Below are 23,141 nucleotides of genomic sequence, written 5' to 3'. Positions count from 1 at the left end.
TCCATAGTGTAAAACAGAATACAGTAAAACCAGGGCATCCCAGCTACATAGTGTAAAACAGAATACAGTAAAACCAGGGCATCCCAGCTCCATAGTGTAAAACAGAATACAGTAAAACCAGGGCATCCCAGCTCCATAGTGTAAAACAGAATACAGTAAAAACCAGGGCATCCCAGCTCCATAGTGTAAAACAGAATACAGTAAAAACCAGGGCATCCCAACTCCATAGTGTAAAACAGAATACAGTAAAAACCAGGGCATCCCAGCTACATAGTGTAAAACAGAATACAGTAAAAACCAGGGCATCCCAGCTACATAGTGTAAAACAGAATACAGTAAAAACCAGGGCATCCCAGCACAGCTGAACTCTATAGTGTTAATCAGACTAAAGTAACACCAGGGCATCCCAACAGTAAGCGGTCTTAAAGGAGGGTGGGAAGGGATTTGTGGACCAAAGCCATGTGGCAGCTGTCACCACCAGAGTCAGGCACTTGGGAACGACGTGCTCTGCTGTTGTGCCTCTGCTACAGAACGGCTTCTCTTACTCGACAAATTAGGAAAGATACTGTTGCAATGGGATTTTTCTGACCAACAGAAAGACGTGCATTGCATTTCGATCTCCCCGTAAACTTAACAAAATATGAGTTTGATTTATTTAATTATGACCATATAATGAAGCTGTGTGGATCTGTTCTACAAGTGGTATCCAACTACCCCCTTTGAAGATTAATAAAGAGTCGTCAAGAACTAGCATGACCGCAACGTGAATTAGTAATTCTACGGGCAACTCACCTCCAAGTCGTAAAACTCCTGGGAGTCGTCCAGGCCCTGGACCCGGAGCTGTAGTCCCCTGCCTGGGCTCCTACCCCCGGGGCCCAAAGCATCACTGAGGCTCTGGCCCGGCTCCAAGGTACTGATCCCAGCATTGAACTGGGCCCCCAGCCGGGTGCCAGGGGTCTGTATGGCCCTGTAGGAGCCCTCCAGTTCACCCATAGCTGCTGCTCTCCCCGCACACCAACCAGCCCACTGGGTCACTCACTCCTGCAGAAACAGACATTCAGAACAGTTCAAGTTCAACTGCAAAAGGCGGAAACTAATGTAAATAGGCTTCTAGAAGGATCTTCAGGCCTCAGGATAAATCCGTCTCAGGCAGGTGGCATCTCTGCTTGACAACAAAGGATACAAGCATGTTTGATACAGTGGTCAAATCAACATGTCAAACTGTTTACCACTGAAGAGAGAGAAAGAATTGGGTGAAAATGTATTGGCCAATGTTTATTAGACTTGGGCAGTGTACCATATACATTGGGGTATCTGGGTATTGCCAAGGGAGGCTTTTTCAATACTATTGAATCTATTTATTGAAAGTTATTTTATATATATACACACTTGAATATTTGTACTTTTAGTATATACCTGCAGTCAACTCGTGTAATACGTTAGAAGATAAAGATGGCGTTCTTCATTTCACCTGTCACAGTTTATTATGAAGCTTACCGGTAGTGTTTGTTTACAAGTACGCAACGACGAGAGTGTCCGGAGCCGTGTGAGTCACTGACTGTTGTGCAGCACACGCCAGGTGATCTAGTTGCAGTACGGAATTCACAACTAAAATGTGTACCAGTTAGATATCTTATAACTACTAAAGTTGACTGTCTAAAATGTTAACGTATTCCAAAAACCAAGCTCCACTTCAAAGCCTAACAGCAGAGAATCCCCTCCGGGATCAAGAGCCTTGCTGTCTAATATTTGTTTTGTCCGTGCAGCAAACTGGGAGTAGCATTTTTGCAAATAGTTTAGGTCGGATACTGTAAAAAGGTTTGCATTTCGTTAGCATTCTAGCATTGTACTTGTACATGTTAGCATTCTAGCATTGTACATTCAGATTCCAGAGGCTAAATGGGGTCCCAGCTGAAACAGGTCGGTAGAGCATGTTGTACTGTTAGCATTCTAGGTACGACTGATTAATTCGGGCTAATGGGCCCAGCTGAAACAGGTTTCAAGTTTTCATTACAATCAGAAAGTTGGTATTTTTGGGCGCAGATTTTGCCGATTTGAAAAAAAAGTATACCTTTATTTAACTTGGCAAGTCAGTTAAGAACACATTCTTATTTTCAATGACGGCCTGGGAACGGTGGGTTAACTGGCTTGTTGAGAGGCAGAACGACAGATTTTCACCTTGTCAGTTCGGGGATCCAGTCTTACAACCTTACAGTTAACTAGTTCAACGCTATAAACACCTGCCTCTCATTGCACTCCACGAGGAGTCTGCCTGTTATACGAATGCAGTAGAAGCCAAGGTAAGTTGCTGGCTAGCATTAAACTTATCTTATTAAAAAAACAATCAATCATAATCACTAGTTATAACTACACATGGTTGATGATATTACTAGTTTATCTAGCGTGTCCTGCGTTGCATATAATCAATGCAATGCTGAGGGACAAAAGAGCATTTACGAAAAAAGCACAATCGTTGGACGACCATAAACACCAATGCCTTTCTTAAAATCAATACACAGAAGTATACATTTTTAAACCTGCATATTTAGCGAAAAGAAATCCTGGTTAACAGGCAATATTAACCAGGTGAAATTGTGTCATTTCTCTTGCGTTCATTGCACGCAGAGTCAGGGTATATGCAACAGTTTGGGCCGCCTGGCTCATTGCGAAATAATTTGCCAGAATTTTACGTAATTATGACATAATATTGAAGGTTGTGCAACGTAACAAGAATATTTAGACTGATGGATGCCACCCCTTAGATAAAATACAGAATGGTTCCGTATTTCACTGAAATAAACGTTTTGTTTTCAAAATGATAGTTTCCGGATTCGACCATATTAATGACCAAAGGCTCGTTTTTCTGTGTGTTATTATGTTATAATTAAGTCTATGATTTGATAGAGCAATCTGAGCGATGGTAGGCAGCAGCAGGCTCGTAAGCATTCATTCAAACAGCACTTTCGTGCGTTTTGCCAGCAGCTCTTCGCAAGCACAGCGCTGTTTATGACTTCAAGCCTATCAGCCATTAGGCTGGTGTAACCGATGTGAAACGGCTAGCTAGTAAGCTGGCTGTGCGCTAATAGCGTTTCAAACGTCACTCGCTCTGAGACTTGGAGTAGTTATTTCCCTTGCTCGGCAAGGACCGCGGCTTTTGTGGAGCGATGGGTAACGCTGCTTCGAGTGTGACTGTTGTCGATGTGTTCCTGGTTCGAGCCCAGGTCGGGCGAGGAGGGGGACGGAAGCTATACTGTTACACTGGCAATACTATTTTTTATTTTACTAGGCAAGTCAGTTAAGAACAAATTCTTATTTTCAATGACGGCCTAGGAACAGTGGGTTAACTGCCTGTTCAATAATATATAATAATAATAATAATAAATGCATTACATTAGCCAAGTCATGGCTACATTCAAGGGCAAACATTACAAAAGGCAACGTTTAAAACATTGTTTAGAAAGTTGCTTTTATCCTAAATAAATTTTCAAAAGAATGGGGTTTTAGGTGCAGAAAATAGAGCATGTAACGTTACTATTTGGACCAGGCTGCTGCAATGTCATGCAGACGGACATTTTTTGTGTTTATAGTTTTTAATAAAATGACAAGGACGAGTTTGATGTCAGACAGCAATAGAAATTTGATTTTGTTAATACGTGCCCAAGACGGTAAGATGTAAGGTGATGTTTATACTGCGGGCTTGGCAGGACTTTTACAATACATTACCGCAACCACGACTAGGTTGGTTGCAGGAAATAAAAGTACAGGCTTCGTTGCCAGTAAACAGTCTTTTTGAAAGGTGAGAGACGAGACCTCTTTTAAAAAAAGGTTGTGCTATCAGGGTTCTGCATTAAATATGTTTAAAAGCCCAGTGCAGTCAAAAACATGATTTTCCTGTGTTTTATATATACACATACTTCCCCACTATGGAGGTTAGAATATTGTGAAAATGATCATGCCCTTTTAGTGTAAGAGCGGTTTGAAAAGAACACCTGAAATTTCAGCCTGTTTTGGTGGGATGGATTTTTTTGGCCTGCCTGGTGACATCACTAGGGGGTAAATTAGTTAAAAACATTAATAAAGAAGAGGGTTCCAAACCTCTCTTGCCAATAACAGTTTCCCATTTTACTCTCCTCGGTAAGACAACTCCCAGACAGCCCTGGCAAAATTGTTGCTTGAGAAATTGTTGCTTGAGAAATTGCTCTTTGCTAAGGAAGCTATTTGTGATTATTTTTGGCCATTTTAAATTTTAAACAAATCACAGTAAGTTACTTAACTTTTACCTAGAAAGGATTTGATATTGAGTTGTTGTTTTTTTATAACAGCTGCATTGGAACTTTAAGAAGGTTGGAGGTATTTCTGGGTGACTCATACAAAAACCCCACACAAAAATCAAAGGTCATATCTGGAATTGAGATAGCAATATTTGCTTTTCACTCTGTCTAATGAATTGGCTAAACACAGCCTCTTGATGTCAGAAAAATAAAAAGGGGAAATGACTACTTTACAACCATTCATCACACAGTGACAAGTGTGTAGGAGGTATCAATGAGACCTGGTTAGGATATCTTACATACCTTATCACGGCCTGCCCTGATTTACCCTCTAGAATCAAACAAAACAATTCCTTCTCAAACTTCTGTAGAAAATGCATTACGTTTACTCAGTAGATTGCTCACAATAATTTGCGAAAGAAACTTGACACATGACTAATATTATCTCTAGTATCAATAAGGTTCCTCACCAAAACCAGACAACAAAAACCCAACCAGGAAATACAAGTAGTATTTTGATGTAATTTTTGTTTTTATAAAATGTTTACATGACTTTATGATTATTTAAAAAATGAATATTGCAAATTTTCCCCATTTTTGATTTTAACTCATTTCAAGTTATATTGTTTAACATAATATACTCTACGGGCAAATCGAATTGTATTGGTCACATACACATGGTTAACAGATGTTGGTGCGAGTGTAGCGAAATGCTTATGCATCTAGTTCCGACAGTGTAGTAATATCTAACAAGTAATTTAACAATTCCCCAACAACGACCTAATAAACACAAATCTAAAAAGGGGTGAATGAGAATATGTACATATAAATATATGGATGAGCGATGGCCGAGCGGCATAGGCAAGATGCAGTAGATGGTATACAGGTACAGTACATAGACATATGAGATGAGTAGTGTAAGATACATGTTGACGTTATTAAAGTGCCATTGTTTACATTTCCAGAGTGGCATCTGACACCATCGCTGGTATTATCAGGTTGTATAGCGGGTCCCTGGTTCGCGCCCGGGTATGGGCGAGGGGACGATTTAAAATTATACTTTTACATCATTCACTTTGAACTAGACTGTGTGTTTACTGGCAGTTAAAACAGTGTGACTTTAGATCGTTAGAACACATTAGCCGAAATCTACAAAATACTGGAAGGATTTCTGAAAATATGTCAATATCACTTGGGAGTCCTCTTAGATTTGGGAACATTACAGTCCTATTGATCAAACAACCATAAAAAAAGGTAGGCTCTCTTCCGCAGTTAAAATCACAAGATGGACAACTAATGGTCCTTCTGTAGCTCAGTTGGTAGAGCATGGCGCTTGTAACACCAGGGTCGTGGGTTCGATTCCCGGGACCACCCATACGTAAAATGTATGCACACATGACTGTAAGTCGCTTTGGATAAAAGCGTCTGCTAAATGGCATATATTATTATTATTTTATATTAATGCAAGCCAGAGCAAGAGGAGTTAAAATCTAACGAGGGAACATTAGATAAACCCTCAGCTTGCCTGCCAATGCATGCCTGTCCCATCCCACGTTCTGAGAACTGAATGGGAACTTGCCTGACTGCCCACCTATTTGATCGATGCCAAATACATTTGACAACTAAGGGTGCGTTCGAAAACTGCCTCCAGTGTGTCAGTGTGTGCTCCGAGTCATTCGTAAATTCAGAGCGCTTCACTGTCCGAGAGTTCAGAGCGCACACTGGACGCTCTGCCCGAGGAGTAGGGTCGATCCGAGCGATCCTCACAACGGCAGTCAAGCACCCAAGCTAACTGTCTAAAGTTGGCTAGCTTGCTAGTTACTTCCAGATAAATGAGAGAACACCTCACTCTGACCACAAAAAAAAAATGTTTGTTTAAAAAATATATATTATTATTTATTTATGTTTTAAATCGCACTAGCAGAGGTTGTTAACTAGGCTGTATTTATGTTATTTTGTGACAAACTGTGCTGCTGAAAACAATTGTACAACTATTTTTTTTGCCAACTTTTACTGACACCGGTCATATTTAGCAGGTGTTGAGCGTTTATAAATTCATCAGTTATTCGGCACTCTGGCACTCAGACGAGAGTGCGCTGAAATCGGAGTAGCCAGAGTGACTTTACAAAAGCAAGAGATGAACAACTTATCTAGTTAGCGTAAGTTCAGCATAGCTAGCTAGCAAACCAATTCACAATTTTTTTGGCATTTTGCACGAACAAGAAATGTATTGGTGAATCTAAATCAGTCATGCATTGAACTGCATCCATCTCTTCTGCCAACAATGTCTTACTGTTGTAGGTCATGGAATTTTGAGTCAAATAGAATCTATTTTTAAAACCTCTTATAAAGGGTGCGTTCGTAAATTCGCTCTGGCCAGCTACTCTGATTTCAGAGCGCTCTCGTTTGAGTGCCAACGTTCAACACTCGTTGAATATGGCCCGTGTCGGTAAAACTCGGCAAAAAATACTTATGAATTGTTTTTGCCAATGGCACAGTTGCAGTCACCAACGCTCTGGATAACAACAACAGCCTTAACCACCTCTGCTAGGGAGAGTAAAATGGTCAGAGTGAGGTGTTCTCTCATTTGTCTGGAAGTAGTTAGCAAGCTAGCCAACATTAGCCAGTTAGCGTGGGTGCGTGACTGCCGTTGTGAGGTCAGAAAGTTCAGATCAACGCAATTCATCATCCAGAATGCGGTCGGGAACGCTCCGAGAGCGAAATGCTCTCAATTTACAAACACCCAGAGCGCACTCTGACACACCAGATTGAAAATACAAACACACCCAAAAGGTGTATTTTAGCATAAACTGGGAATTTTATATTTTTGACTGATATGATACAAATAGACAAAGTAGTTAAAATGCTGTCAGTTCCACATAAAATAAAAATATATAAAAATATGGCAACTTTGATTTAAAAATAATTATACTTTTAGATTCTTCCTCCAGAGGACTATTCTATGGAATCCATTTAATAAAAATCCCCCAAAATAATTGTATTTTTTTTTTGTCTGGGTTTTGTGAGTTATCAGTTATAAGACTAAACCAAATTGATCAATTCAAATCAATATCTCCTTTCCCAAGGAATCCTGTCTGTCATTCAATCAGTTGAGAGTTGATTTCAGAGATGAGAAAAGTTTGGACTGAAATAGCACTATTGTGGTTTCGAGTCTCAGTCCATTAAAATACAACAGAACATTTTAGTTGAAAACTTATTATAAAAAAGATTTTTTTTTTAAATCCCCCTCATGCCTTTTGTTTTATATTTGAGTGCCTTTCTATTTCTGATATAATTATTTCCGTTGAGGCATTTTTTTGTGGGAAGGCATAGGGTTGGTTGGCACTCTTGGGTCTCAAACTCTTAACCCAAATCTCAGTCAGTCTACTACATTATGTGTCGCCGTGTTCCATCTCCACACTGTCTGTGTAGGACTTGGGCCTTTGCTTAACATTGTTTTGACAATACATCTAAATGCAATTGATTAACTACGTGTTACCTATGAATAACACAATTGCGCATGAATGAAGTCAAAATCTGAACTTCTGTGAAAAGAAATGCAACAGGTAACGTTAGTAGTGAGTAAGTGGCTCCTCCGCCTGAGGCCTCGCGGTTAGGCGAGACAGTGGTTCAATGCGTTGCAGATAAAGTCAAAACCATGTCTGCCCTGTCCATATTCCTACGGATTTATATGTTTACAATATATTGAATTTGTAATGAATTCTGCATGTTGCACCCAGGACAACCCCTGGCCACCCCCACGCCCATAAATGCTACTTTTATTTTGGTCCAACGAACGACCGGACATTTTAAGTGCAAAACGATTTCATTTGACATCGTGGTCGATAAAAAGGACGTGTATTAAAACATTAATGAAAAATAATCAGCGATTGATCTACATATGCAACACTATATCCGATGGGAAAGTTAAACAAATTAACGTATAGTTAGTTATCGCTGCTGGTTACAGCTGCTTTTGCAATCAAAGTTAATTATAGTGGCCATGAGATTGTTGTGAAAGCGCAAGTTAAAATAACCTAAGAAGCAACCACGAGCCACGAAAACAGTGACATTTACTTTTGGTTATAATTCATGCCGAAGAAAAACTTACGTTACACCGACGAGAAGCCTACATAAAAAACATGCATTCCCCACTGATTGAGTAACTTCTGAACGTTGGTTACTTTGTATCTTTCTGTAGTGCATTTGATAAATCAATCTTTCAACAAAAAGTAACAACAGTAAATTGCAACAATAAATCCGTAAAAAAAAAGAGATCGTACCTTCTGTCCTTCGTCTTGAAATCCTGGAACTCCAATAATGAATACGATATACTGGATGGGTCTCCGGGAAAAGCTCGAAGCCACAAGACACTTTGTCATTGGACAGAACACAACTAATTCGCTCTCTTATTGGTTCAGATTGCATTTGATAGGTCCTTTACGATTGGTGAATATGGGAATTTATGGAATTACTTTACAAATCTAGATTGGATGAAAAGTAACCAAGGAAGTTATTGTAATTGGTTAATCTGATATATGGAATATTCTAAGAAATATTGCGGTTATTAATCAAATCAATTTCATACGTTGTAGTTTATTTTCATAAAGAATTCAATTGCAGTAAGTTATAATGATATTCTGTCATATGTCAGTTCAATGAAATAAAATGTGTATAAACAGAATAAGAAATATAGTAAGAATAAACACTTAGGTTCAGAGTTAATTAAAAGCTGAACATTATCAACTGACTGAAATACATCAAGAGTGTGACTAGTTATATCTCCTCTGCATCCCAAATGGCAACCTTTTCCCTATATAGTGCACTACTTTTGACCAGAGCCCTATTGGCCCTGATCAGAAGAAGTGCATCATGATCAACCCTGTTCCTGGAAGCTACCATCCTGTGGTTTACACCAGGGCTCTCTAACCCTGTTCCTGGAGAGCTACCATCCTATTCTCCAACCCTGTTCCTGGAGAGCTACCATCCTGTAGGTTTACACCAGGGCTCTCTAACCCTGTTCCTGGAGAGCTACCATCCTGTAGGTTTACACCAGGGCTTTAACCCTGTTCCTGGAGAGCACCCTGTAGGGCTCTCTAACCCTGTTCCTGGAGAGCTACCATCCTGTAGGTTTACACCAGGGCTCTCTAACCCTGTTCCTGGAGAGCTACCATCCTGTAGGTTTACACCAGGGCTCTCTAACCCTGTTCCTGGAGAGCTACCATCCTGTAGGTTTACACCAGGGCTCTCTAACCCTGTTCCTGGAGAGCTACCATCCTGTAGGTTTACACCAGGGCTCTCTAACCCTGTTCCTGGAGAGCTACCCTCCTGTAGGTTTACACCAGGGCTCTCTAACCCTGTTCCTGGAGAGCTACCATCCTGTAGGTTTTCACTCCAACCCCATTTGAAACTAACTTAATTCAGTTCATCAACCGTCTAATTATTGTGAACGTCCTGATATAAGGGATAGATAGGGTGCCATTTGAGCTACAGACCTCATTCAGAAAGACCTGTCTATCTGAAGCAGGCAGTTGCCTGGGGAACAGTGTGCCGTCTGTTCAGGATGCGGTTGGCAGTCTGTAAAACATGGCAGCGCTGCCTGAGGTGTTTTCTCTGGACGTACTCATTGGTGACCTGCACCGCACAGTAATCCGGGAACCAGCCCCGCTCACCGTCCACAAGTCTCCTGCCCTCTAGGAAACCTGCGATAGCGAGACATGTTGTTAGTGTGTGTGTGTGTGGGGGGGTATGAAGATGGACTTCCAGAACATGATGACAAGCAGTATTGCGATTGGGAAAAGCAAATTAATCTGTAACATCACATTGATTTATATTTCCCTTTTTACATCCACAGGAAATTGTCCTGAAATGCTTTACAGTAACCCGGCCTATACCCTATACCTCAAAGGGCAAGCAGAAGCACAGTGGCAAGGGAAAACTCTGTAGAAGGAATACACCTTGAGAATAACTATCATAGAATGAGGAGTTAGAATACTAACTAGCATGGAACCTTCTTATGATGGTCCAAAAGTCAGCCATGTTGGTCAGGGAGTTGGTCAACCATGGTTTGCCAGTGCTGTGATAAGATATTGTGTAAAACAATGAATGTGAAGAATTTATCTGCACTGTATGTGTATTAGCTAGCTAGACAATATTTTTTTATTTACAGTGACGGCCTACCACGGCCAAACCCGGACGACGCTGGGCCAATTGTGCGCCTCCCTTTGGGACTCCCAATCAAGACCAGTTGTGATACGGCCTAGAATTGAACCAGAGTCTGTAGTGACACCTCTAGCAGTGAGATGCAGTGCCTTAGACCGCTGCGCCACTCAGGAGCTTCCAACATTCTGTTCAAACAATGCGGTCAGTCCAGTCGATGATAGGACTTAGACAAGTTGTAAATGCAACAAGTACTGATATTGTTTCATATAACATCACTCACAGCTTCACAATAAAACTACATCTGAGACATTATAGTCTGTTTACAAATATTTTAGAGGCTATTTACAGAAAATTGGTATACAACCCGTATAAACTGTATTTAGCATTATATATCAATATTGTAGGTTGACTTTAATGCCATTACACAATTTTTGATACATCACATGCCTTACTGTTATTGTCTACTACTCTACCCGGTAGAGTAGTAGTACCTGAGTGAAAAACACCGTCATGATTTTCTGGTCCACATAAACCTACCGTCAGCAGTTTTCTGTATGACGTTGATGACATCACCCAGCTGTACACTCAGTTCCCCTGGCTGCTGTGCTACGTAGACCTCAGTGCATCGTACCTGAGGACAGTCTGAGACAGGCGACGTGTCTAAGGTTCTGAACACGTGTCTTTGTAAATGTGCATTACACCTTAGAATATGTGTTGTCGTTCGACTTACTAGTTTTAAAACACAACAATGAATGAATTAACAGAAGTCCCACTGAGGAGGCCAATGGAACCTGAACCAATCCATGCTAAATCTCTGCCGTATATCGTTGAGTGTTCTGACCTCTAGTGGACAGACGAGAAACAACAGGGCCTTTGAGATAATCTGATAGGCCTGTGCAATTTCCATTTGGAGGCAAGAACACGATCAGGGTCCAATCTAATTTATTCCTGAGTTATCTGTTGGCAGAAAGATAAGGTCCCTGAATGACACTCACCCCATTCTTCATAGATTCCTTCCATCCCGTCCACTCGATGACTCAACAGCTCCATCCAGGTTATCTTCTCTGCCCTACAGCAGTGGAAGACGAGAAGTCAAACTGTCACACTCAGGGCTCTAAAACATTTTCTCTATTGATAGCACTGGTGCTGCCAACTTAAAAGACGAGAAGTCAAACTGTCACACTCAGGGCTCGAAAACATTTTCTCTATTGATAGCACTGGTGCTGCCAACTTAAAAGACGAGAAGTCAAACTGTCACACTCAGGGCTCTAAAACATTTTCTCTATTGATAGCACTGGTGCTGCCAACTTAAAAGACGAGAAGTCAAACTGTCACACTCAGGGCTGTTTTCTCTATTGATAGCACTGGTGCTGCCAACTAAAAGACGAGAAGTCAAACTGTCACACTCAGGGCTCTAAAACATTTTCTCTATTGATAGCACTGGTGCTGCCAACAACTCAGGGCTCGAAAACATTTTCTATTGATAGTACTGGTGCTGCCAACTTAAAAACTAGGAGCACCAAATGTTACTAATGTTATAGTCTATGGTAGAGTGCTGCGAAGCCAGTCACTTTCCCTTAAAATCTTACTCAACTGTGTGCTTTAGTCTATGGTACCCAGAAGCTGCAGTGCAAAGCCAGTCACTTTCCCTAATCAAGCTTCTCTTAAAGGGAAGTGAACACTTCTGCTATCTCAATCTCAAGGAAGAGGAAATAGTGTGGAAGGATAAAAGTGCTTCTTTATTGTTACAATTAAAAATGGATTTAGTTTGTTTAATACACCTGATCAGGACCAAGATTTTACAGGTGCCTGGCTGGCCTGGGGCCTGATTGATCAGAACCTCTGCTCATGGAATGAGAGGAGGAGGCAAGGCAGGCAGGGGGCAAAGAGGAGTGGCTTGGTATTAAAGGATGCTTATGGAATGTTTGTGGATCACAAAAGCTTGATTGGCTGTTTCCTGGACAGATTTGAATTAAAAGAAGTAAAAGATTATAAGAAATGAACAAAATTTGTTAAATCTGGTAATACAAGTAAGATGTTACATGTTGTTAGTAAGTTGTTGGTGTAATAACAAATTAGTAAGATGTTAGGGTCATAATCTTTTATTTAACCTTTATTTTAACTAGGCAAGCCAGTTAATTAAGAACAAATTCTTATTTAAATGACAGCAAAACAGTGGGTAACCTGTAACATCACATTGATTTATATTTCCCTTTTTACATCCACAGTTACTTGTCCTGAAATGCTTCCAACTAGGCTACCTGCTGGTTACTGTCCCAACCCGGCCTATACCCTATACCTCCAAAGGGCTGGTTACTGTCCCAGAACAACAGTGGCTACCTGCTGGTTAAAACTCTAAAGGAATACGAGAATAACTCATAGAATGAGGAGTTAGAACACTAACAAGCATGGAACCTTCTTATGATGGTCCAAACCAGTGTTGGTGGTTACTGTCAACCAACAACTTTTGCCAGTAAGATATTGTTAAAACAATAGAATGTGAAGAATTTATTATTTAACCTTTATTTTAACTAGGCAAGCTTAGAACAATTATTATTTTTATTGACAGTGAACAGTGGGTTAACTGCCTTGTTCGGGGCAGAACCCGATTTTACCTTGTCAGCTCGGGGAATTGTGCATCTCCAACCTTTGGGACTCCCAACGCTCAACAACAGGCTTGGATACAAACACCCTGAACCAGAGTCTGGTTACTGTCCCACACCCTCAACTAGTCTACCTGGATCCCAACAGTGCCTTAGCTACCTGCTGGTTACTGTCCAACATTCTGTTCAACTAGGCAACCTGCTGGTACTGTCCCAACACCCTGATAGGACTTAGACAAGTTGTAACACCCAACAACTACTGATATTGTGGTTCACTGTCCCAACATCCTCACAGCTTCACTGTAAAACCCTAACATCTAGGCTTATAGGTTACTGTCCCAACACCCTAACAACTAGGCTACCTACTGGTTACTGTCCAACAACCCGTATAAACTGGCTACCTGCATTACTATCAATATTAACCACTAGGCTACCTGCTTTAATTTTGATACTGTCACTGTTAACACCCTAACTACTCTACCATTATTAGTTACCTGAAAAAAACACCGTTTTTCTGGTCCACATAAACCTACCGTGGTTTTCTGTATGACTACCTGTTGATGACATCAACCCAGCTGTACACTAGTTCCCCTGGCTGCTGTGCTACGTAGACCTCAGTGCATCTGTACCTGAGGACACCCTGACACAGGCTGGGTACGTGTCTAACACCCTGAACACGTGTCTTTGTAAATGTGCATTACACCTTAGAATATGTGTTGTCGTTCGACGTACTAGTTTTAAAACACAACAATGAATGAATTAACAGAACACCCACTGAGGAGGCCTATGGAACCTGAACCAATCCATGCTAAATCTCTGCCGTATATCGTTGAGTGTTCTGACCTCTAGTGGACAGACGAGAAACAACAGGGCCTTTGAGATAATCTGATAGGCCTGTGCAATTTCCATTTGGAGGCAAGAACACGATCAGGGTCCAATCTAATTTATTCCTGAGTTATCTGTTGGCAGAAAGATAAGGTCCCTGAATGACACTCACCCCATTCTTCATAGATTCCTTCCATCCCTACCCACTGGATGACTCAACAGCTCCATCCAGGTTATCTTCTCTGCCCAACAGCCTGGAAGACGAGAAGTCAAACTGTCACAACAACTCAGGGCTCTGAAAACATTTTCTCTATTGATAGCACTGGTGCTGCCAACAAAAGACGAGAAGTCAAACTGTCACACTCAGGGCTCTAAAACATTTTCTCTATTGATAGCACTGGTGCTGCCAACTTAAAAGACGAGAAGTCAAACTGTCACACTCAGGGCTCGAAAACATTTTCTCTATTGATAGCACTGGTGCTGCCAACTTAAAAGACGAGAAGTCAAACTGTCACACTCAGGGCTCTAAAACATTTTCTCTATTGATAGCACTGGTGCTGCCAACTTAAAAGACGAGAAGTCAAACTGTCACACTCAGGGCTCGAAAACATTTTCTCTATTGATAGTACTGGTGCTGCCAACTTAAAAACTAGGAGCACCAAATGTTACTTAGCACTAGAAAAATCAGCTTGTGCTTTATAGTCTATGGTACCCGGAAGCTGCAGTGCTGCGAAGCCAGTCACTTTCCCTTAATCAAGCTTCTCTTAAAGGGAAGTGAACACTTCTGCTATCTCAATCTCAAGGGAAGATGAAATTGAGAAGGATAGTGGAAGGATAAAAGTGCTTCTTTATTGTTACAATTAAAAATTGATTTAGTTTGTTTAATACACCTCCGTTTTCATCAGGACCAAGATTTTACAGGTGCCTGGCTGGCCTGGGGCCTGATTGGATAGTTCAGAACCTCTGCTCATGGAATGAGAGGAGGAGGCAAGGCAGGCAGGGGGCAAAGAGGAGTGGCTTGGTATTAAAGGATGCTTATGGAGTGTTTGTGGATCACAAAAGCGTGATTGGCTCGTCTCCTGAACTGATTTGAATTAAAACAAACTAATAAGTTAAAAGATTATAAGAAATAAAGAGTTTAACAAAATTTGTTAAATCTGGTAATAACAAGTTAGTAAGATGTTAGCGACAATAACAAGTTAGTAAGTTGTTGGTGGTAATAACAAATTAGTAAGATGTTAGTCATAATAGCAAGTTTTTTAAATTTTATTTAACCTTTATTTTAACTAGGCAAGTCTCTTAATTAAGAACAAATTCTTATTTACAATGACAGCATAGGAACAGTGGGTTAACTGCCTTGTTCAGGGGCAGAACAACAGATTTTTACCTTGTCAGCTCGGGGGATTTCATCTAGCAACCTTTCAGTTACTGTCCCAACACCCTAACAACTAGTCTACCTGCTGGGTACTGTCCCAACACCCTAACAACTAGGCTACCTGCTGGTTACTGTCCCAACACCCTAACAACTAGGCTACCTGCTGGTTACTGTCCCAACACCCTAACAACTAGGCTACCTGCTGGTTACTGGTCCAACACCCTAACCACTAGGCTCCCTGCTGGTTACTGTCCCAACACCCTAACAACTAGGCTACCTGCTGGTTAGGCTACCTGCTGGTTACTGTCCCAACACCCTTTTTTTTTTTTTTTTACCTTTATTTAACCAGGCAAGTCAGTTAAGAACACATTATTATTTTCAATGACGGCCTGGGAACAGTGGGTTAACTGCCTGTTCAGGGGCAGAACGACAGATTTGTACCTTGTCAGCTCGGGGTTTGAACTCGCAACCTTCCGGTTACTAGTCCAACGCTCTAACAACTAGGCTACCTGCTGGTTACTGTCCCAACACCTAACAACTAGTCTACCTGCTGGGTACTGTCCCAACACCCTAACAACTAGTCTACCTGCTGGGTACTGTCCCAACACCCTAACAACTAGTCTACCTGCTGGGTACTGTCCCAACACCCTAACAACTAGGCTACCTGCTGGGTACTGTCCCAACACCCTAACAACTAGGCTACCTGCTGGTTACTGTCCCAACACCCTAACAACTAGTCTACCTGCTGGTTACTGGTCCAACACCCTAACAACTAGGCTACCTGCTGGGTACTGTCCCAACACCCTAACAACTAGGCTACCTGCTGGTTACTGTCCCAACACCCTAACAACTAGGCTACCTGCTGGGTACTGTCCCAACACCCTAACAACTAGTCTACCTGCTGGGTACTGTCCCAACACCCTAACAACTAGGCTACCTGCTGGTTACTGTCCCAACACCTAACAACTAGGCTACCTGCTGGTTACTGTCCCAACACCCTAACAACTAGGCTACCTGCTGGTTACTGTCCCAACACCCTAACAACTAGGCTACCTGCTGGTTACTGTCCCAACACCCTAACAACTAGGCTACCTGCTGGTTACTGTCCCAACACCTAGGCTAACAACTAGGCTACCTGCTGGTTACTGTCCCAACACCTAACAACTAGGCTACCTGCTGGTTACTGTCCAACACCCTAACCACTAGGCTACCTGCTGGTTACTGTCCCAACACCCTAACAACTAGGCTACCTGCTGGTTACTGTCCCAACACCCTAACAACTAGGCTACCTGCTGGTTACTGGTCCAACACCCTAACCACTAGGCTACCTGCTGGTTACTGTCCCAACACCCTAACAACTAGTCTACCTGCTGGGTACTGTCCCAACACCTAACAACTAGGCTACCTGCTGGTTACTGTCCCAACACCCTAACAACTAGTCTACCTGCTGGGTACTGTCCCAACACCCTAACAACTAGGCTACCTGCTGGTTACTGTCCCAACACCCTAACAACTAGGCTACCTGCTGGTTACTGTCCCAACACCCTAACAACTAGGCTACCTGCTGGTTACTGTCCCAACACCCTAACAACTAGGCTACCTGCTGGTTACTGTCCCAACACCCTAACAACTAGGCTACCTGCTGGTTACTGTCCCAACACCCTAACAACTAGGCTACCTGCTGGTTACTGTCCCAACACCCTAACAACTAGGCTACCTGCTGGTTACTGGTCCAACACTCTAACCACTAGGCTACCTGCTGGTTACTGTCCCAACACCCTAACAACTAGGCTACCTGCTGGTTACTGTCCCAACACCCTAACAACTAGGCTACCTGCTGGTTACTGGTCCAACACCCTAACCACTAGGCTACCTGCTGGTTACTGTCCCAACACCTAACAACTAGGCTACCTGCTGGTTAGGCAACCTGCTGGTTACTGTCCCAACACCCTAACAACTAGGCTACCTGCTGGTTACTGTCCCAACACCCTAACAACTAGTCTACCTGCTGGTTACTGTCCCAACACCCTAACAACTAGGCTACCTGCTGGTTACTGTCCCAACACCCTAACAACTAGGCTACCTGCTGGTTACTGTCCCAACACCCTAACAACTAGTCTACCTGCTGGTTACTGTCCCAACACCCTAACAACTAGGCTACCTGCTGGTTACTGTCCCAACACCCTAAAAACTAGTCTACCTGCTGGTTAATGGTCCAACAACCTAACCACTAGGCTACCTGCTGGTTACTGTCCCAACACCCTAACAACTAGTCTACCTGCTGGTTAATGGTCCAACAACCTAACCACTAGGCTACCTGCCGCCCCGTTAGTAAGTTAGTAAGATGTTAATGGTAACAATAATTTAGTAATATGTTTGTGGTAATAACAAGTTAGTAAGATGTTAATGGTAATAACAAGTTAGTAATATGTTAATTATGGTAATAACAAGTTAGTAATATGTTAATTATGGTAATAACAAGTTAGTATTATGTTATTGTGATAACAAGTTAGTAATATGTTAATTATGGTAATAACAAGTTAGTAAGATGTTATTGGTAACAACAAGTTAGTAATATATTAATGGTAATAACAGGTTAGTAATATGTTAAATAAGGTAATAACAAGTTAGTAAGATGTTATTGGTAACAACAAGTTATTGAGCGTTAATGAAAGGAAAGAAGGATGCAAACCCTGGGTTGGAGGACATAGATACGAAACCTTAAGGTAAGGACTCGGGTAGGGTACTTGATAAATAGCATAAACTTATTATTAAACAGTACAAGGTTGGTAGGTAAGTACACTGAGTAAAATACTACTTGAGTAAAAGTCTAAAAGTTTTTTGTTTTAAATATACTTAAATATCAAAAGTAAATGTAATTGATCAAATATACTTAAGTGTCACGCCCTGATCTGTTTCACCTGTCCTTGTGATTGGCTCCACCCCCTCCAGGTGTCACACTCTGATCTGTTTCACCTGTCCTTGTGATTGGCTCCACCCCCTCCAGGTGTCACACTCTGATCTGTTTCACCTGTCCTTGTGATTGGCTCCACCCCCTCCAGGTGTCACACTCTGATCTGTTTCACCTGTCTTGGTGATTGGCTCCACCCCCTCCAGGTGTCACACTCTGATCTGTTTCACCTGTCTTGGTGATTGTCTCCACCCCCTCCAGGTGTCACACTCTGATCTGTTTCACCTGTCTTGGTGATTGTCTCCACCCCCTCCAGGTGTCACACTCTGATCTGTTTCACCTGTCTTGGTGATTGTCTCCACCCCCTCCAGGTGTCACACTCTGATCTGTTTCACCTGTCCTTGTGATTGTCTCCACCCCCTCCAGGTGTCACACTCTGATCTGTTTCACCTGTCCTTGTGATTGTCTCCACCCCCTCCAGGTGTCACACTCTGATCTGTTTCACCTGTCTTGGTGATTGTCTCCACCCCCTCCAGGTGTCACACTCTGATCTGTTTCACCTGTCTTGGTGATTGTCTCCACCCCCTCCAGGTGTCACACTCTGATCTGTTTCACCTGTCTTGGTGATTGTCTCCACCCCCTCCAGGTGTCACACTCTGATCTGTTTCACCTGTCTTGGTGATTGTCTCCACCCCCTCCAGGTGTCACACTCTGATCTGTTTCACCTGTCCTTGTGATTGTCTCCACCCCCTCCAGGTGTCACACTCTGATCTGTTTCACCTGTCCTTGTGATTGTCTCCACCCCTGTCCAGGTGTCACACTCTGATCTGTTTCACCTGTCCTTGTGATTGTCTCCACCCCAAGGTGTCACACTCTGATCTGTTTCACCTGTCCTTGTGATTGTCTCCACCCCCTCCAGGTGTCACACTCTGATCTGTTTCACCTGTCCTTGTGATTGGCTCCACCCCCTCCAGGTGTCACACTCTGATCTGTTTCACCTGTCCTTGTGATTGGCTCCACCCCCTCCAGGTGTCACACTCTGATCTGTTTCACCTGTCCTTGTGATTGGCTCCACCCCCTCCAGGTGTCACACTCTGATCTGTTTCACCTGTCTTGGTGATTGTCTCCACCCCTCCAGGTGTCACACTCTGATCTGTTTCACCTGTCCTTGTGATTGTCTCCACCCCTCCAGGTGTCACACTCTGATCTGTTTCACCTGTCCTTGTGATTGTCTCCACCCCCTCCAGGTGTCACACTCTGATCTGTTTCACCTGTCCTTGTGATTGTCTCCACCCCCTCCAGGTGTCACACTCTGATCTGTTTCACCTGTCCTTGTGATTGTCTCCACCCCTCCAGGTGTCACACTCTGATCTGTTTCACCTGTCCTTGTGATTGTCTCCACCCCCTCCAGGTGTCACACTCTGATCTGTTTCACCTGTCCTTGTGATTGTCTCCACCCCTCCAGGTGTCACACTCTGATCTGTTTCACCTGTCCTTGTGATTGTCTCCACCCCCTCCAGGTGTCACACTCTGATCTGTTTCACCTGTCCTTGTGATTGTCTCCACCCCCTCCAGGTGTCACACTCTGATCTGTTTCACCTGTCCTTGTGATTGTCTCCACCCCTCCAGGTGTCACACTCTGATCTGTTTCACCTGTCTTGGTGATTGTCTCCACCCCTCCAGGTGTCACACTCTGATCTGTTTCACCTGTCCTTGTGATTGTCTCCACCCCCTCCAGGTGTCACACTCTGATCTGTTTCACCTGTCCTTGTGATTGTCTCCACCCCCCAGGTGTCACACTCTGATCTGTTTCACCTGTCCTTGTGATTGTCTCCACCCCCTCCAGGTGTCACACTCTGATCTGTTTCACCTGTCCTTGTGATTGTCTCCACCCCCTCCAGGTGTCACACTCTGATCTGTTTCACCTGTCCTTGTGATTGTCTCCACCCCTCCAGGTGTCACACTCTGATCTGTTTCACCTGTCCTTGTGATTGTCTCCACCCCCTCCAGGTGTCACACTCTGATCTGTTTCACCTGTCCTTGTGATTGTCTCCACCCCTCCAGGTGTCACACTCTGATCTGTTTCACCTGTCCTTGTGATTGTCTCCACCCCCTCCAGGTGTCACACTCTGATCTGTTTCACCTGTCCTTGTGATTGTCTCCACCCCCTCCAGGTGTCACACTCTGATCTGTTTCACCTGTCCTTGTGATTGGCTCCACCCCCTCCAGGTGTCACACTCTGATCTGTTTCACCTGTCCTTGTGATTGGCTCCACCCCCTCCAGGTGTCACACTCTGATCTGTTTCACCTGTCCTTGTGATTGTCTCCACCCCCTCCAGGTGTCACACTCTGATCTGTTTCACCTGTCCTTGTGATTGTCTCCACCCCCTCCAGGTGTCACACTCTGATCTGTTTCACCTGTCCTTGTGATTGTCTCCACCCCCTCCAGGTGTCACACTCTGATCTGTTTCACCTGTCCTTGTGATTGTCTCCACCCCCTCCAGGTGTCACACTCTGATCTGTTTCACCTGTCCTTGTGATTGTCTCCACCCCCTCCAGGTGTCACACTCTGATCTGTTTCACCTGTCCTTGTGATTGTCTCCACCCCTCCAGGTGTCACACTCTGATCTGTTTCACCTGTCCTTGTGATTGTCTCCACCCCCTCCAGGTGTCACACTCTGATCTGTTTCACCTGTCCTTGTGATTGTCTCCACCCCCTCCAGGTGTCACACTCTGATCTGTTTCACCTGTCCTTGTGATTGTCTCCACCCCTCCAGGTGTCACACTCTGATCTGTTTCACCTGTCCTTGTGATTGTCTCCACCCCCTCCAGGTGTCACACTCTGATCTGTTTCACCTGTCCTTGTGATTGTCTCCACCCCCTCCAGGTGTCACACTCTGATCTGTTTCACCTGTCCTTGTGATTGTCTCCACCCCCTCCAGGTGTCACACTCTGATCTGTTTCACCTGTCCTTGTGATTGTCTCCACTCCCTCAAGGTGTAGTTTATTTTCCCCGGTGTATTTATCCCTGTGTTTCCTGTCTCTCTTTGCCAGTTCATCTTGTCTGTTCAGGTCAACCAGCGTGTTTTTTCCGTGCTCTTGATTTTAAAAATTCTCTTTTGCTAAGTCCTCCTGGTTTTGACCCTTGCCTGTTTCTGGACTCTGTACCCGCCTGCCTGACCTCCAGCCTGTCTGCCACTCTGTACCTCCTGAACTCTGAACTGGTTTTGACCTTTTTCTTGTCCACGACCATTCTCTTGCCTACCCCTTTTTGGAAACTAATAAATATCACAGACTCAAACCATCTGCCTCCTATATCTGCATCTGGGTCTGGCCTTGTGCCCTTACACTTAAGTATCAAAAAGTAAAAGTACAAGTATAAATAATTTAAAAATCCCTAAATTGAGCAAACCAGATGGCGACATTTTCTTGTTGTTTTATTTATGGATAGCCATGGGCACTCTCCAACACTCAGGCATAATTTACAAACAAAGCATCTGTGTTTAATGAGTCCGCCAGATCAGAGGCAGTAGGGATGACCAGGGATGTTCTCTGTTTAGGGAGTCCTCCAGATCAGAGGCAGTAGGGATGACCAGGGATGTTCTCTGTTTAGTGAGTCCACCAGATCAGAGGCAGTAGGGATGACCAGGGATGTTCTCTGTTTAATGAGTCCGCCAGATCAGAGGCAGTAGGGATGACCAGGGATGTTCTCTGTTTAGTGAGTCCTCCAGATCAGAGGCAGTAGGGATGACCAGGGATGTTCTCTGTTTAGTGAGTCCTCCAGATCAGAGGCAGTAGGGACGACCAGGGATGTTCTCTGTTTAGTGAGTCTGCCAGATCAGAGGCAGTAGGGATGACCAGGGATGTTCTCTGTTTAGTGAGTCCGCCAGATCAGAGGCAGTAGGGATGACCAGGGATGTTCTCTGTTTAGTGAGTCCGCCAGATCAGAGGCAGTAGGGATGACCAGGGATGTTCTCTGTTTAGTGAGTCCTCCAGATCAGAGGCAGTAGGGATGGACCAGGGATGTTCTCTGTTTAATGAGTCTGCCAGATCAGAGGCAGTAGGGATGACCAGGGATGTTCTCTGTTTAATGAGTCTGCCAGATCACAGGCAGTAGGGATGACCAGGGATGTTCTCTTGATAAGTGCATGAATTTTCCTGTGCTGCTGTAACGGCTGTCTTCGTCCTCCTCTGACAAGGAGTAAGAAATGTCAGACCAATGCGCAGTGTGGTTAGTGTTCATCCTTTTAATAAACTGAACTGAACACTAAATACAAAATAACAAAAGAGAGCAAACGAAACAGCTCCGTCAGGTGCAGCACACACTAACAGAAAACAATCTCCCACAACTCAAAAGTGAAACCAGGCTACCTAAATATGGCTCTCAATCAGGGACAACGATAAACAGCTGCCTCTGATTGAGAACCATAGCAGACCAAACACAGAAATCCCAAAACAACCCACCCAACTCACGCCCTGACCATACTAAAACAAAGACATAATAAAAGACAACCCACCCAACTCACGCCCTGACCATACTAAAACAAAGACATAATAAAAGACAACCCACCCAACTCACGCCCTGACCATACTAAAACAAAGACATAATAAAAGAACTAAGGTCCGAACGTGACACCTGCTAGCCATTCAAAATGTAACGAGTACTTTTGGGTGTCATGGAAAATGTATGGAGTAAAAAGTACATTATTTTCTTTAGGAATGTAGTGAAGTAAAAGCAAAAGTTGTCAAAAGTATAAATAGTAAAGTAAAGTAAAGTTCAGATACCCCAAAAAACGACTTAAGTAGTACTTTAAAGTTTTTTTTCCTTAAGTACTTTACACCTGCTGAATGCAGTTTTATTTCTTGGTTCTGAATTCTTTGCAGTCGGTTCATTTGTGGTGTGAAGGCTGTGATCCAAGGAGGGTAGTGTGTACTCGAAGAGTAATCTGATGTAGCTAAAATATACTTCTAAAATGGTTTCCATTGATGCTCCA

The 23,141-nt window shown here is 43.2% G+C and overlaps 1 protein-coding gene and 1 long non-coding RNA gene across 3 annotated transcripts in view; both read right to left on the bottom strand.

Annotated features, from left to right (window-relative positions):
• Positions 1-8,717, bottom strand: part of farp2 (FERM, RhoGEF and pleckstrin domain protein 2) — a 110,604-nt gene extending 101,887 nt beyond the window's left edge. The window contains 2 exon segments of the mRNA XM_052466222.1: positions 793-1,041; positions 8,555-8,717. Of these exon segments, the coding sequence (XP_052322182.1) occupies positions 793-993 (201 nt within the window). The 5' untranslated portion in view covers positions 994-1,041; positions 8,555-8,717.
• A 5,492-nt stretch (positions 8,718-14,209) lies between these two features.
• On the bottom strand, positions 14,210-20,643 carry LOC127908305 (uncharacterized). Of its 2 annotated transcripts, XR_008066758.1 has the most exons (9): positions 20,346-20,643; positions 19,091-19,255; positions 17,359-18,322; positions 17,203-17,319; positions 16,703-16,953; positions 16,234-16,350; positions 16,096-16,195; positions 15,901-15,978; positions 14,210-15,435 (listed from the first exon to the last, which is right to left on the bottom strand). It is a non-coding gene; the product is annotated as an uncharacterized LOC127908305 (long non-coding RNA). The 2 variants fall into 2 exon arrangements; XR_008066760.1 differs by lacking the exon at positions 16,234-16,350 and having other exon boundaries at positions 15,940-15,978.
• Between the last annotated feature and the right edge of the window lie 2,498 nt (positions 20,644-23,141).

This window comes from Oncorhynchus keta, chromosome 1 (assembly GCF_023373465.1).
Source record: "Oncorhynchus keta strain PuntledgeMale-10-30-2019 chromosome 1, Oket_V2, whole genome shotgun sequence".
NCBI lineage: Eukaryota > Metazoa > Chordata > Actinopteri > Salmoniformes > Salmonidae > Oncorhynchus > Oncorhynchus keta.
This window is presented reverse-complemented; position numbering and strand designations above follow the sequence as displayed.